The sequence below is a fragment of the Centrocercus urophasianus genome, unplaced genomic scaffold (genome assembly GCF_019232065.1).
Source record: "Centrocercus urophasianus isolate 14NV4802_14NV808 unplaced genomic scaffold, USGS_Curo_1.0 seq_16, whole genome shotgun sequence".
In the NCBI taxonomy this organism is placed as follows: domain Eukaryota; kingdom Metazoa; phylum Chordata; class Aves; order Galliformes; family Phasianidae; genus Centrocercus; species Centrocercus urophasianus.
Window position 1 is genome coordinate 13,875,619 of NW_024884711.1, and position 12,791 is coordinate 13,888,409.

Consider the following 12,791-nt stretch of genomic DNA (forward strand, 5'->3'; position numbering starts at 1 on the left):
TGGTGACAGGAAAAAGCCAATATAGCACCCACTTTTAAGAAGGGTAGCAAGTACAATCTGGGGAGCTACAACCTGTCAGTCTCTGTGTTAGTGAAGGTCATGGAACTGATCTTCCTGGAAGCTATGCTAAGGCACATGGATTGTGAGAGACCACCACCAGAGAGTGGTGGTCAGTGACTCAGTGTCTGAATGGAGATTAGTGGTGAGTTGTGCCCTTCAGGTGTTAGTGCAGGGAGTGGTGCTCTTCAGCATCTTCATCAGTGACATCAGCAGTGGAATTGAGTGTGCTCTCTGCAAGTTTGCAGCTGACACCAAGCTGTGAAGTGCAGTTGGCACATCTGAGAGATAAGATGCCATTTAGAGAGATCTAGATAGGCTCAAGAAGTGGACCCATGTGAGTCTCATGAAGGTCAATAAATCCGAATGCAGAAATTTGCATCTGGATCAAGGCAAGTCCTGCTGTCTTACAAGCTAGGACATGTAAGGATAGATCATAGTCCAGCCAAAAGGGACCTGGGGATACTAGTGGATGGCAGCTGGACATGAACCAGCAGTGTGCCCTCAGAGCCCAGAAAGCCAACCATATCCTGAGCTGCATCAAAAGAAGTGTGGCCAGTATGTCAGGGGAGGTGACCCCCCACCTCTCTGCTGCCCTGACATCCCTGTTCATTGCAGGGGAGTTAGACCAGATGACCTTTAAAGCTCCCTTCCAGCTCAAACAATTCTGATTTCATTATTCTCTATCTACAGTTTTAAATTACCATTTGGATTTAGGTTTTACATAATTTTCAGTAACTGCAGATAAAGCATATGAGATACAAATTTTATGAACTTATTACATAGTCACTTTTATTCTAACAATAAAGCTGTGAGACACTTCTCTGTGCATAGCTTTTCAGAATTCAGTGTATTCAAACATATTTGTTCCAATTTCTGTCACAAATGTGGTGAAGTTTGAGGTTGAATTTTCTTCCAGGAAATAACTAGGTCGGCTTACAGATTTACAGTGCCTGGGTAGAAGGTGAAAGTTTACATTGCCCTTTCTAGTTCTTTCATGGCATAAAAAATTAATAATGCAAAGCACATGGATTAATATCTAGTTGTTTGTTCTTGTTCTTTGCAAACATGTATAATCTTTAATAATCCTTTCTTGTACGTATTCTTTTTACAATCATGACTGTGGATTGGCTACATAATGAAGTCTGGATCTTCACAAATGAAGCAATGAAAGCATGTGCTCTGAGATACGTGTTACATTTTATAGCTTCTAACAGTTGGTTCCATTACTCCCAATTGCCATTAGAGGAGCTTCTCCAGCTATGGCATTCCCTAGTGGTTAATGAGAGAAATCTGTCCGTGTTTTATGTTTGTGCTATGTCCTAGCCTCTCTTTACAACTGTAGCATTTGTTTCCTAAATGCATGAATATATAAGTTGTATTAATATCAGATACCAGCCATTCCAATACGTGTTCTGTTAGGTAATGTTCTGTGGCAGGATTTGGTGATTCTGTTCCTAATACTTAAAGTTTTCAGTTGCATTTCACAGATATCCATATTTAAACTGTCAGAAGTGAATCTGATGCTGTCTTGTTAATAGCATAGCAAATCTCTGAGCTGTCCTTTTTCTTTTTATTGTGAACTGCATTCCTTTGGGATTGATAATTTATATTTCAAGGTAGCCGTAGATGGCTAACCCTGTGTAAGGTTTGCCAAGACTTCGGAGCTCGTAAAAAGAGAAGAGCTTTGTCCCTTGTGGCATGGTAATAAGTAGTGAGTATGAGTGTGGGCGCACAGATTCTGAATTTTAGGCAGAGACACTGCAAGTCATTTCTACTTAAGCATGTTGATGGATTAGTTGTCTTAGTTCATTTGAGCATCTTTCTGTTTGGGCAATGTCTTTCATGTTTGTGATTTTTTTATTATTATTATTTTTTTAGCAATTTCAATTGACTGAATTTTTTTTTTTTTTTTTTTTTCAAACAAACTGCATGAAAGGAGGTAACGAACTTCTCTTACAGACTCTAGTCATTCACCAGATATCTTCATGCCCCAAATCATGAGGCACAGACAGTCTGTACATTGATTATTATTATCTTCCTGCCCACAGAGGTTGTCATGCTTTGAAGATTTCTGTTAATGGAGTTAATTTCTGTGGTTCCGATGAACTGCATTTTGATGGACACCATTTACTTACCCTGTGATTTTAAAAATGGCAAGGCAGCATATATTATTTGATGCTCTTAACCGTGCTGATTTTCACAGTCAGCAGTGTGTCCGTGCTGAATTATGCACAAATGTTGTGAGATACAAGTAACTTCTTTTTGGCGCTCATCCTTAGGAGGAAGTTTGCATTAGTTTTGGTAATCTGAATCTTCTGACACTTGAGTTTGTCTTGTAATTTTGTAAAGATGGCTATAAACCCACAGACAACTAATGGTGTAAAGGCTGATTTAGGCAACTACCTACTCTTGCTTTAAAACATCTGATAGTTTGAAAGAGTCTAATGTTGAGATTTCTAGATAAGAATTTATGCCTATAAAAATTTTTTGCTTCTGTCTGTGTTCAGAGGAGAGTATTGCTGGCCTCTTCTCCTTAGTGGCTAGTACCACTAGTTTCCGATTATCTTTCATGAGTCAACACTCTTCTTACTTTTTTCACTTTTTTTCAGGGATCTTTTTTTTCCAAGTCACAGATTTAATTATCATCACAGGCTTGTTGCTTCATCTGCATGTTTTTTTGACTTATGTGCGAAATTTGGTGAATGTCTTCTTTTAATATGAGATTGCTCTTTTGTGAAGGTCATTCTTTCAGTATTTCTTGAAGCATTTATTCAAATATGGTTACTTCACTTGCATCCATGATTCACATATTCTACATAGCTGTTATGCTTTCCATGGTATAACTGTTCAGCTTGAATATTCTTCTCTTCTTATAATTAACAAATATTTAAAAAAAAAAAGTTTACTCATTAAGGAAGTTAGTAATAAACAACAGGTAGGAGAAATGCCCTTTCACAAAATACATTTGTCTATAAAGAACATTAGTATTTAAATAATAAACAGCATTTCCAATTGACCCTTAAGATGCTAGAAGTTTTATTTTAAATTTCTCTTTGGCAGAACACAGAAGTTTTTGAATGAAACAATCCCATTGCAGTGAACCTTGTTTGACAGACTGTGAGGGAACTTTGGTCAAGTGATTTGCTAGGACACCTGAGTTGAATATCTCTTGCTACTACAATAGCATTGCAAAACCACTGCATTATAGTAGACAGATCATTCCCTTTGCTGAAATTGTCATAGCAAAGCAATAATGATGCAGATTTTAAGATGCAGTTTATAATTTATCAGATCCTTAAATAAAAGCATTTTACCTGAAATCAGCATTCAGCATTACATTCTATTTTCTGCAGTACAGAAATGGAATAATTAAGAGCAAAAATTTCAAGCAAAGGAGATCAACAAAAGCCTGTTTTTGTAAGCTATTTGATAGGGATTATTAGATGTTAAGTGTCCACTTGAATGTTAAACCATGTTATAAGTAATTGTGAAATATGCATACTGCTCTTTTTTCCTCTTAAATTGCTGATGGAGAGAGAAGAGGATTGAAAAGGGGACAATACCATAAGAAACAACCTTGGAGATAGTTTATACAACAGAAAAAAAAAAAAACACCTTTCTTTGTTATCAAGTGTTAGAAATAATGTACTCTTCACTGAACTGAACTAAGTGAAGTTGTCTTTCAACAGTTATAGCAGTAATTAAGTTGTCTTAAAATATTAACCCTTTGACCTTGATAATGCTTCTCTGTCAATACAATGAACAAAAGTATGTAAAAATAAGAACCATTTTTTAAATGAAGCTTTCAGTTCTGAGAGCCATGATTACAAATTGAAACAAAGTCTTCGTGGAATCTTCTTACTATTCTAATCTTCTTTCTAATTTTCTAATATTTTCTAATAACTTTAGCATTGCTCCTAACAGGTTAATTCTTCATTTCCCTTTCCCCTATCTTTCTCTTGAAATGTCTGATTTATTCTTTTTTGTTTCTTATCCTCCTTTCCATGGGTTTCTGATTTAGGATGCCTATGCTCCAGTAGTTTTCTTCCTCTGTTTTCACCTGCGTGTGTCATCTTACAGATTGTGACATAATTAACCTTTGAGTCCAGCCAGCTGCATTTTTATCCTTAAGTTCATCTTACTGCTCTATTTCTTTGTGGCTTTAAAGATTTTCTAATCTTTTATTGAAGATTTTTATATATTGAGGTACAACCACATGATTTTCTGAGTAAGGAAAGCCTGTTTAGAAAGGTTATTTAAAAATAAGTTATTTGCTGTTTGGAATGCAGCTTACTGTCCTGTGAGGGCATATATTCTCTACAAAGTTACTATTCATCTGTATTTTTTTGGTCTGACAAATACTGCTTATATTAAAGCTGATTATTCTAGCTGTCAACACTTTATCAGCATGTGGAAAGTAAAGCACGTACATAGATTTGACTTGGAGAACAAGGGAATGAAATGCCTGGGGAAGGGAAACCCACAATAGGTGCCACAGAAGTGGTTACTTGAAATTGCTCTTTTTCCGGAAAAGACTATTGATATTTTTAAGTTTATTTTGACACCAGAGATTTTAAGTCAAAAAATTTCTGTAGCATAGGTAAACAGCAAGGGGTGTTCAATTTTTTTTTTCCTGTTTTCTGTGCTTGCAGGAGAAAGATGTGATGATTACACCTATGCCATTTGCAAGGCCACAGGACTTAGGCCCGTCTATTGCTATTGTAACTAAAGTAAACCAAATTCAGGATCAGCTGCTGAAGAAACATGATATTGAGCTGTACATGCATCTGAACCGACTGGAAATTGCTCCACAGATCTACGGACTGTAAGTGTTTGTATCACTTTACTTAATTCCTTCTAGTTTTATTTCATTGTGAAGGATGATTTTGTCCTGAGGTTTTTAATTAGAGGAATGAGGGTAAGAAGTACTTAACTCTTATGCCTTATTTAATTGGCAGCATTACAGTGAATAAACCACACAGATGTATTTGTGACAATGATGTTCCCTCTGCAGATCAAGTCCCTGCAGTTCTATACTGGGGGACTTGTAAAAGATTCTCGTTGCGGTTATGAAGTATATATTTCAGTTGTGAATATTATCACATATTCTACCTGTGATTTTCCTGTAAGAAGTAATAGAGCAACAGGAGACAAAGGATGGAGGAGGACAAAAGTCACCAGCATTGAGTAGTTTGCTTAATTTTTTTTTTTTACCAATTCACTCACTGTCAGTGAACTTTCCCCTGTCGCAGTAATGGAGGTTTGGATACTGGTAATGTAGGTTTTGTGGGGGATGTTAAAAGTTGTGACATAATGATGATAAACTGTACACAGAGTTGCTCAGGTAGTCCTTGTTCCATTAAAGTGGCTCAGGTCTGTTCAGCTAGTTTTGTCCTGTGTGACCCCATTCTGGGGGGGGGTGGGGTTAAGGTCAGCTGTGACTTTAGAGGTTTAGAGGCTTTGTCAACGTATGTTTTCAGTGTGGCGTACAAACCACACATGGCTGCTATTTAGGTGAATCTAAAGCATACAACTTGCATGAACTATGAGGTATTGTGAGTTGACTGTGATTTTGAGAAAGAATTTTGCCTTCATAATCTGGCATTATAGACAGATTATTCATTTTGATCATTCCTTAAGGGGCAAGTTGTATTTATAGTTGCAGTGACAGAAAAGTAAACTTTTTCTAACTTTTTGCAATGACTTAAAATTAACGTGAAGTTTGCCTTGAATCACAAAACAAAAACTTTCATACGTAGGACAGAATTGCCAAAAGTAATTGTGAATTACATTTAACAACTTGATAGAAAATGTGAAAAGGAAGAGAAAAGGAGTCTTATTGCAGAACATAACTGCAATACTTACAAATAAAGTCTAATTTGATGTTATCATAAACTGAAATACTGCTGAGACATAATATGCCTTCAAGATAAGAGTTGAACTGCAGATTAGTCACAGACTTGCAAAGAGCATAGGAAGGCAAATTTAATTCTACAAAACTTGCCTCAATGGTTTTGATATCACTGGGCTACAGGGAGAGGAAGAATAAACTAAAGAAACTCAAGGTATTAAGAGCACAAAGAGGATAGTTTGTCTTATTAAAGCATTTTTTTGCATAATGTGGAATTTTGTGGTTTTTTAGTATGCTTACTAGTCTGGAAGAGAAAGCAGGCAATGCTGATAAACTTCAGGGATAGCAATGAGTAGGTGGGTGGTGTAAATAACTAGGAAAACAAAAAAGCCAGGGTGACTGTTTTCTGAAGGCTTATGAAAACACACAAAATAAGATAAACCTCAGAAATTTGCAAACGTATTTTGGTGCAAAAGTAATTTGTACTGTGGATGTTCAGTTTAATATTTTGTCTTTCAGTGAGAAATAATTGAAAGAAAAAAATTAGGCTTAGCTCAAAAACGTGACATTACAACTGCAGAAGAACGGTGCAGTCTGGTGTGGCATAAATAGAACTGAATCTGAATAAAGAAAATTACAGTTAAGGGAATGAATTATGAGAGAGAGCTTCAGGCTGACTATCAGGAAAACCTTACTAACGGGGAACTGTTAGACTGTAAAATAATATTTCAAAATTAACAATGGAAAAAAACATCAGAATATTTTAAACACAGGCTTTTGAAATGCTCTCAGAAGTTGATAGTATTGTAAAGAACAAATCTGTGTTGGCAAAAAAGGAAAGTAGGTTGCAAGTGAGGTCACATCCTTCTCTGATTTCTGATTTAATATAGAGGACAAGATATTAATATGCTGCTGGAGGAAAGTATCATCACAAAAGGCTTTCATTTAGTGGCAGTCTGCCCTAGCCTGAGCAAGTTATACAGTCTACTTATTTTTAAAAAATGCAGTCATTTCTACTTTGGATCTTCTTGTAAACTTTTGTGGTAAGATAGAAATTCTTGCTTACTCTTTCTACTTTCATGAAGTTGGTTTTTAACCTTTAATTTTCCCAAGTAGTCATTTCTTTATCAAACAACATGGCCAGGACATCAGGTACCCCAGTCTGTTCTGTAATTCCATGTTCGGATATGTTCCTTTAAAATAAAGTGTAGCTACCCTCTTCTTGAAAGTATGCTCACTTGCTAACAAGAGCAGTTTTAACTGACACTTCTGTACTTGGAGTATGACTCATTAAATATCATTACTGTCCAGTGGTGCAAAGGTATGATGCCATTTTTATGTACAGTACATATTACAGTGTTTATTAGATCAGCTAGTCCTCTGTTAACCATCGCGTCATTAGCTGTGTGGAAAGGCTGAACAGCCTGAGTCTATTCAGCCTGGGGAAGAGAAGACTGAGAAGGGATCTGATAAATGGTTATAAATATCTAAAGAGATGTGGGGGGCAAATGGATGAAACCAGACTCTTCTCAGTGGTGTGTAGTAGATCAGACAAGGAGTAAAGGCCTAAAACTTGAAGATAGGAAGTTGCGTGCTAACATGTGGAAGAACTTCTACACAGTAAGGGTGATGGAGCACTGGAGCAGGTTGTCCGGTGATGTTGTGGAGTCTCCTTCTGTGGAGATAAGACCCATCTGAACGCCTAACTGTGCAACGTGTTGTGGGGTACATGCTTTCAAAGGGAGTTGGACTCGATGATCTCTTGATTCCTACCAAGCCCTGCGATTCTGTGAAAAGGAAACTTCTCTGATACTTGCTGTTTTGTGAAGTTCTTGCTTATGAGAGTGGATTGCTTTATCTTCTGGGAGGCAGTATTGAGCGGACTTCACATTACCTAGCTATCTCATTTCATTGCTGAACAGAAAGAGAACTGTGGTAGGTCAAGTAAGATGTATTATTGCTCTGGCTATGCCGTATTTTTGTTCTGTGGTGATGCACATTGATGTTATGTACAGTAGCCTTAAGACAGGTATTTTTTTTTAAGTAGAAATTTTGTGAGATAGCAGATTAATTCACTTGCAGTCAACCACGGCATGTCCCAGTGATAATTATTCAGCTGCTATTAATATCAGCTAAAATGGAACCAGCAGTACACAGATAAAGGCTTTTGTCCTATCATTCTTCAGTCTTCTTTATTTGCTATGGAGTTTTTTGACCTTAAGATAATGTTTTGCAGAATAACATTGTTTAATGTGCCTGGTATCACTGCAAATTGCATGCATTCTAACCAAACTATAATAATTATCTAATCACATCTAATTTTCTACTTTGTAAAGTAAAGTACAAGAATAGTTGGGAAGTAAAATTGAATTGATTACATTAACAGCTCACTGACACGCTTTCTGATAATAAACTTTTCTCTAAATAAAAACAAAAAAGCTGAAATTGAACAAAAAGATTAGATACTCTGAAGGGCTGACAGTTTCAATATTTAGTTTAATTACAAAATTAGATGAGTTAGAAAAGATTAATGTACTAGATGATATGGTATTCTAATGTTAATTTCCTTGACCCTTACATCTAATTCATGTTAAAGTAAAAAATAATTATTGCAACACCATTCTGCAGCTTCTGCAGTGGGCAGTGTTTGCAGTGACAAATTAAGCAGGTCACCTTCCCAGAGCGAGACAGAAAGAAAGGTTGAAGAAGTCCTAAAATACGCATATATGAAGACATTTTCCTCCATTCTCAGTTTGTAGTAGAGGATTTCTTTTAGACTTCATTTAAAAGATTAATCAATTGGGAGAGCCGCTCATAATATCATTATAACTACTTTATTTTATGTAGTGGGAGTTTCAAAGTGAATTATATTCATATTACATCACGTGAAATTCATATAGAACTGCATGCAATAAGTACAACCAGCTCATGTAAATATATATGATACACACACAACGGTAATGACAAGGCATAAATATGAAGTCCTTTATTTAAGAACAGAAATTAACTGATGGCATAAACTCACTAGCTTCTGCATCAAAACTCTGATGGCAGATTGTATGCTGGTGGTATACTGGTTGAGGAAACTCTTAAGCACACATCCATCTAACAAAAAAGCACTTGCAGAAATAAGTGTAAATATTTCATGATAGCTTAATCTCAGTACAAAAGAGGCCTACTCAGAACATTCAGTGCCAGTGACTTTGCCTCCCACTGCCACTCTACTTTCCACTGATCAGACAGTTGTACTGCATACTGCGCTTTGAGATTCAGTTTCAGCCCTTTAGGCTGATACTGCAGTTATACCTCAGGAAGAAAACTCTCATGAAGCAAAGGGGGGGAAAAAAAAAAAATGAAGAGAAGGTTACAAACCAAGTCACAATGTACATTTGAAGCTAGCATTAGAAAGGTTATATTACAGCAAAGTCAAAGCAGATGTGCTGCTCCACTATAACTATTCTTAGTTGCTTTGCTGTGAGCACTGCTATGGGGCGTCCACCTGTTTTAGTTTCTCTCCCATTCCATTACGGTACCAGGCAGTATTCTTTTCTGTAACTGTATTAGTCTCTGGAGAGAGAATTTAAAGGATTTAAACAGCAGTAGCAAAGAACCATAAATCATATTCATTGTATCCAGGAAAAAAAAAAAAAGAAACTCTCATCAGATTGAGTAAAAATCTTCATGATCTTCAGTTAAAGTTGAATTACCAGTCTTTCAAAAAAAAAAAAAAAAAAAAAAAAACCTTTTTGAAGATCATCTGGGATGCCTGGATTTGTTTTTGACATTTCACAAAGGGGGAAAAAAAAAAGTATAAAAAGAAACAGAAATAGTATATAGCATGGCCAAAACCGATTCCAGTTTCTCTGTGATTTTTAATCCAATGTCATCAATTAATTGGACAGCGATTACAATGTAACCAACTTCAATATACTGTGCTTGCAGTAAGACAGCCGCCAAAATCTGGCCCTACTGTTAAAATAAATGAATATTTAGTATCAGTGATGACTGAGACTAAGTAAATACAAAATCTTGATGAATGAAGAACTAATTCTCATTTAAATTACATGAAATGAATTGGGAAATTAGTACCAGTTACTGGTATTTCTGGTTGAATTCCAGTAATTATGTAGATCGCTCCAAAAGCAATGCCTCCTGTTTATTTCCATGGAAACTACAACAGATACGAAAAGGACAATAATAATACTTAATAAAGCAAATTCTCATCTATACAGCACTATTTTTCAACAGTCACCACCATAAACTATCCATTTTTTGTCAGCAATTGGCATGAGCCTGCATGCTGCACTCATAAAAATTCTTTATTGCTATCTGGAATGTGGCTTGCCTTTCATGTTGCTGTCACCAATGCTGAAACACCCACCCACCACCTCACTGTGCTCATATCCACTGTTTGGTCTCCATAAACATCCAGCAAGCATCAATGAATGTCAGCTGACGCCATTTTTCCTTCATCAAGGAATTTGGTTGTACGCTTTTGCTTCATCTGCGCTTCCTTGTCAAATGCCATTTCCTCAGAGTGCCTCTCTTCTATGAACTGTTGCACAGCAACAACATGTGATGGAATATTGGCAGGAAGGTTCAGCCTCTACTGCCATACCACCAAAATTTGCCTCTGAAATTGTGGGACAACATAATAAAACAGGAGGCTTCTGGAGCAGCCCTCATACATTTTCTTCTTGAATTGAAGCATTACATATAAAAAAGATTTTAATATCATTTATGTCCTATTCTGTCTGTCAGTAGAATGCTTGAAAGGGCTTAATGTCAGATGTAAAGGTTTTTTTAAGAAAGGTTACAATCCACTGTCGGTTCCACAAATTAAAAAAAGATACAGTCTACTGGATTTTTAAATGAAATTTTTGGGAAGTGACACAGAGCTCTGAAGACTTTAGTATGATTTTTATCTTGTGTAGTGACATAAACATTTTCTTACAATAATTAAGTTGAAAATAAAGTGACAGAGGAAAATAAATCTGAAGCTATTTTAGGAAGTCTCAGTATATTTTCGTGGAGACATCTGTTGATGTCTCAGTTGTGTTGCAGTGGTTTACTAAATATCAAAGGGTTTGCTTTATGCAAGTAAACTTTGGGCATTTCTTGAAGTATCAAGGTAGATATCTCACTTTCAGGAAACAAGCAAATGGTCCGTACCTCTGGGTGTTGCTTTTCTTCTGTTTTAAAATGTGACTACCCATCTTTTGTTTTCTAATATGATGGATAAGTTTCCCCAGGAAGCTTTCTGATTTGTTGACTGAAATATTTTTATCATTGCTATTTTGTGTCACTTGGTTTTTCCATTCTTGTTGTGTATTAGGTTGAAAATTAGTGATTATAGTTATCCTATTTCCCCACTCTCACAAGTAGTACTGTAGATTTACGTTAGACTTAAGATTTGAGCATATAATATACATAATGTGAATGCCTACTCTATAAACGGAATGAGGTACTGGCTGAGGTGTCAAAAGTGTTCATTGGACTTTTAGTCCCCTGCCACCTAATTATGTGCTGAGAAGATAATGAGTAGTACTGGATAGCTGTGAGGATAGAATGAAGATTTGTCATCATGTTGTTCCTTGATGCAGGTGATGAGCTTCTTGTATGAAGCACGGAAAGCTGTCTTTATGTGGGAAAGAAGCAAGCAAGAGGGCCTCCATTTTTACTTTCATCGTACAGCCATAAAAAATCTGGTCACGTATAACATAAGTGGTCTTCCAGACCAGTGGATTTGAATAGAGTATCTTCTGAAGCCTGTGATGAAACTGGGAGAAATATATAGAGGTGTTTGGAAGTCTGCCTTTGTCTTTCTAGTCAGTAGCTATAAAGCAGAAATTTAAGGTGCCCTGTATCGAGTATGGACTTCTCCTTTGCTTTTCTTATACCTAAATCACATCAGCAATTCAAGTTAATCAGTGCTGTTTAATTTAGTGCATCATTTTGTTTCCTTCAAGGACACAAATCTTACTCAAAGGTAATGGAACAGAGGTTAAGTAGCTGTTGCAGGAAACAATTACCTCAGGCGTATGCCTAGAAATGGTATTGAGCTAACATGTCCATGTTAACTTGGTGCAGCAGTTTGGAATTAAGCATTTGCTAGCAACCAGAGCATTTTGCATAGAATCCATTCTGTGGATAATTCATGGTTTGATTTACCAGTGCTTCATTCTGACTAATTCATAACTTTCTATCTGATTCAAGTTAGAATGGACATGCATATATATATTATTAGCACATCCTTTATTTTCCTGTGAAGACATATTATTACAGCTGATAATGAAGTAATGAATAGTTCCATGTGCACCATACAGGAAGGGAAGATCATCTTGTCATCGGTCTCTAAGATAAAAGCTGGTCCTCAAGAGTCATGATAACCTAAAGGCTAATGCACAGAGAAAGGAGATGTACAAGGATGAATTTCTACTAGAATGCAGAGAAAAGCCTCATCGTCAATAATGGCAAGATGCTGAAGACAAAACTTGGCAACAGTTTTAAATTGTAAAATTTAAAAACTATTCTTTGTTCTTTAAGAACAGCTAGGATCAAATGAGTGGTGCAGATAAGAGGAATTTTAATAAAAATCCTTGAACAAGTGAGCATGAAATACTTAATGCATGACCTAGGCCTGCTGGAAGCGCAGGAGATAAATTTCATTTGGAGAAAAAAAATAAAAAGACATTTTGAGTAGTTATCTTTTTCTTCCATGTCAGAACAAACTAAGCCATTTTTTATTTTCATGGAAGAGTGGGGAGAGGAATGACGCGGAACTGCATTTGAGAAAAGTGATAGGTTACTGCCTACCGATGTGGGATGACTACTTCAGGGAAGGCATGGCCTTCAATGTATCTCCATTGATCTAGGAGGA

General features: G+C 36.3%; 1 protein-coding gene across 4 annotated transcripts in view; it reads left to right on the forward strand.

Annotated features, from left to right (window-relative positions):
* The window catches only part of TBC1D5 (TBC1 domain family member 5), a 294,686-nt gene that overhangs the window by 178,607 nt on the left and 103,288 nt on the right, over positions 1–12,791 (forward strand). For all 4 annotated transcript variants that reach the window (XM_042817093.1, XM_042817092.1, XM_042817091.1 and 1 more), the window contains one exon: positions 4,713–4,885. In XM_042817093.1, the coding sequence (XP_042673027.1) occupies positions 4,713–4,885 (173 nt within the window). The remainder of the gene's footprint in view (positions 1–4,712; positions 4,886–12,791) is intronic.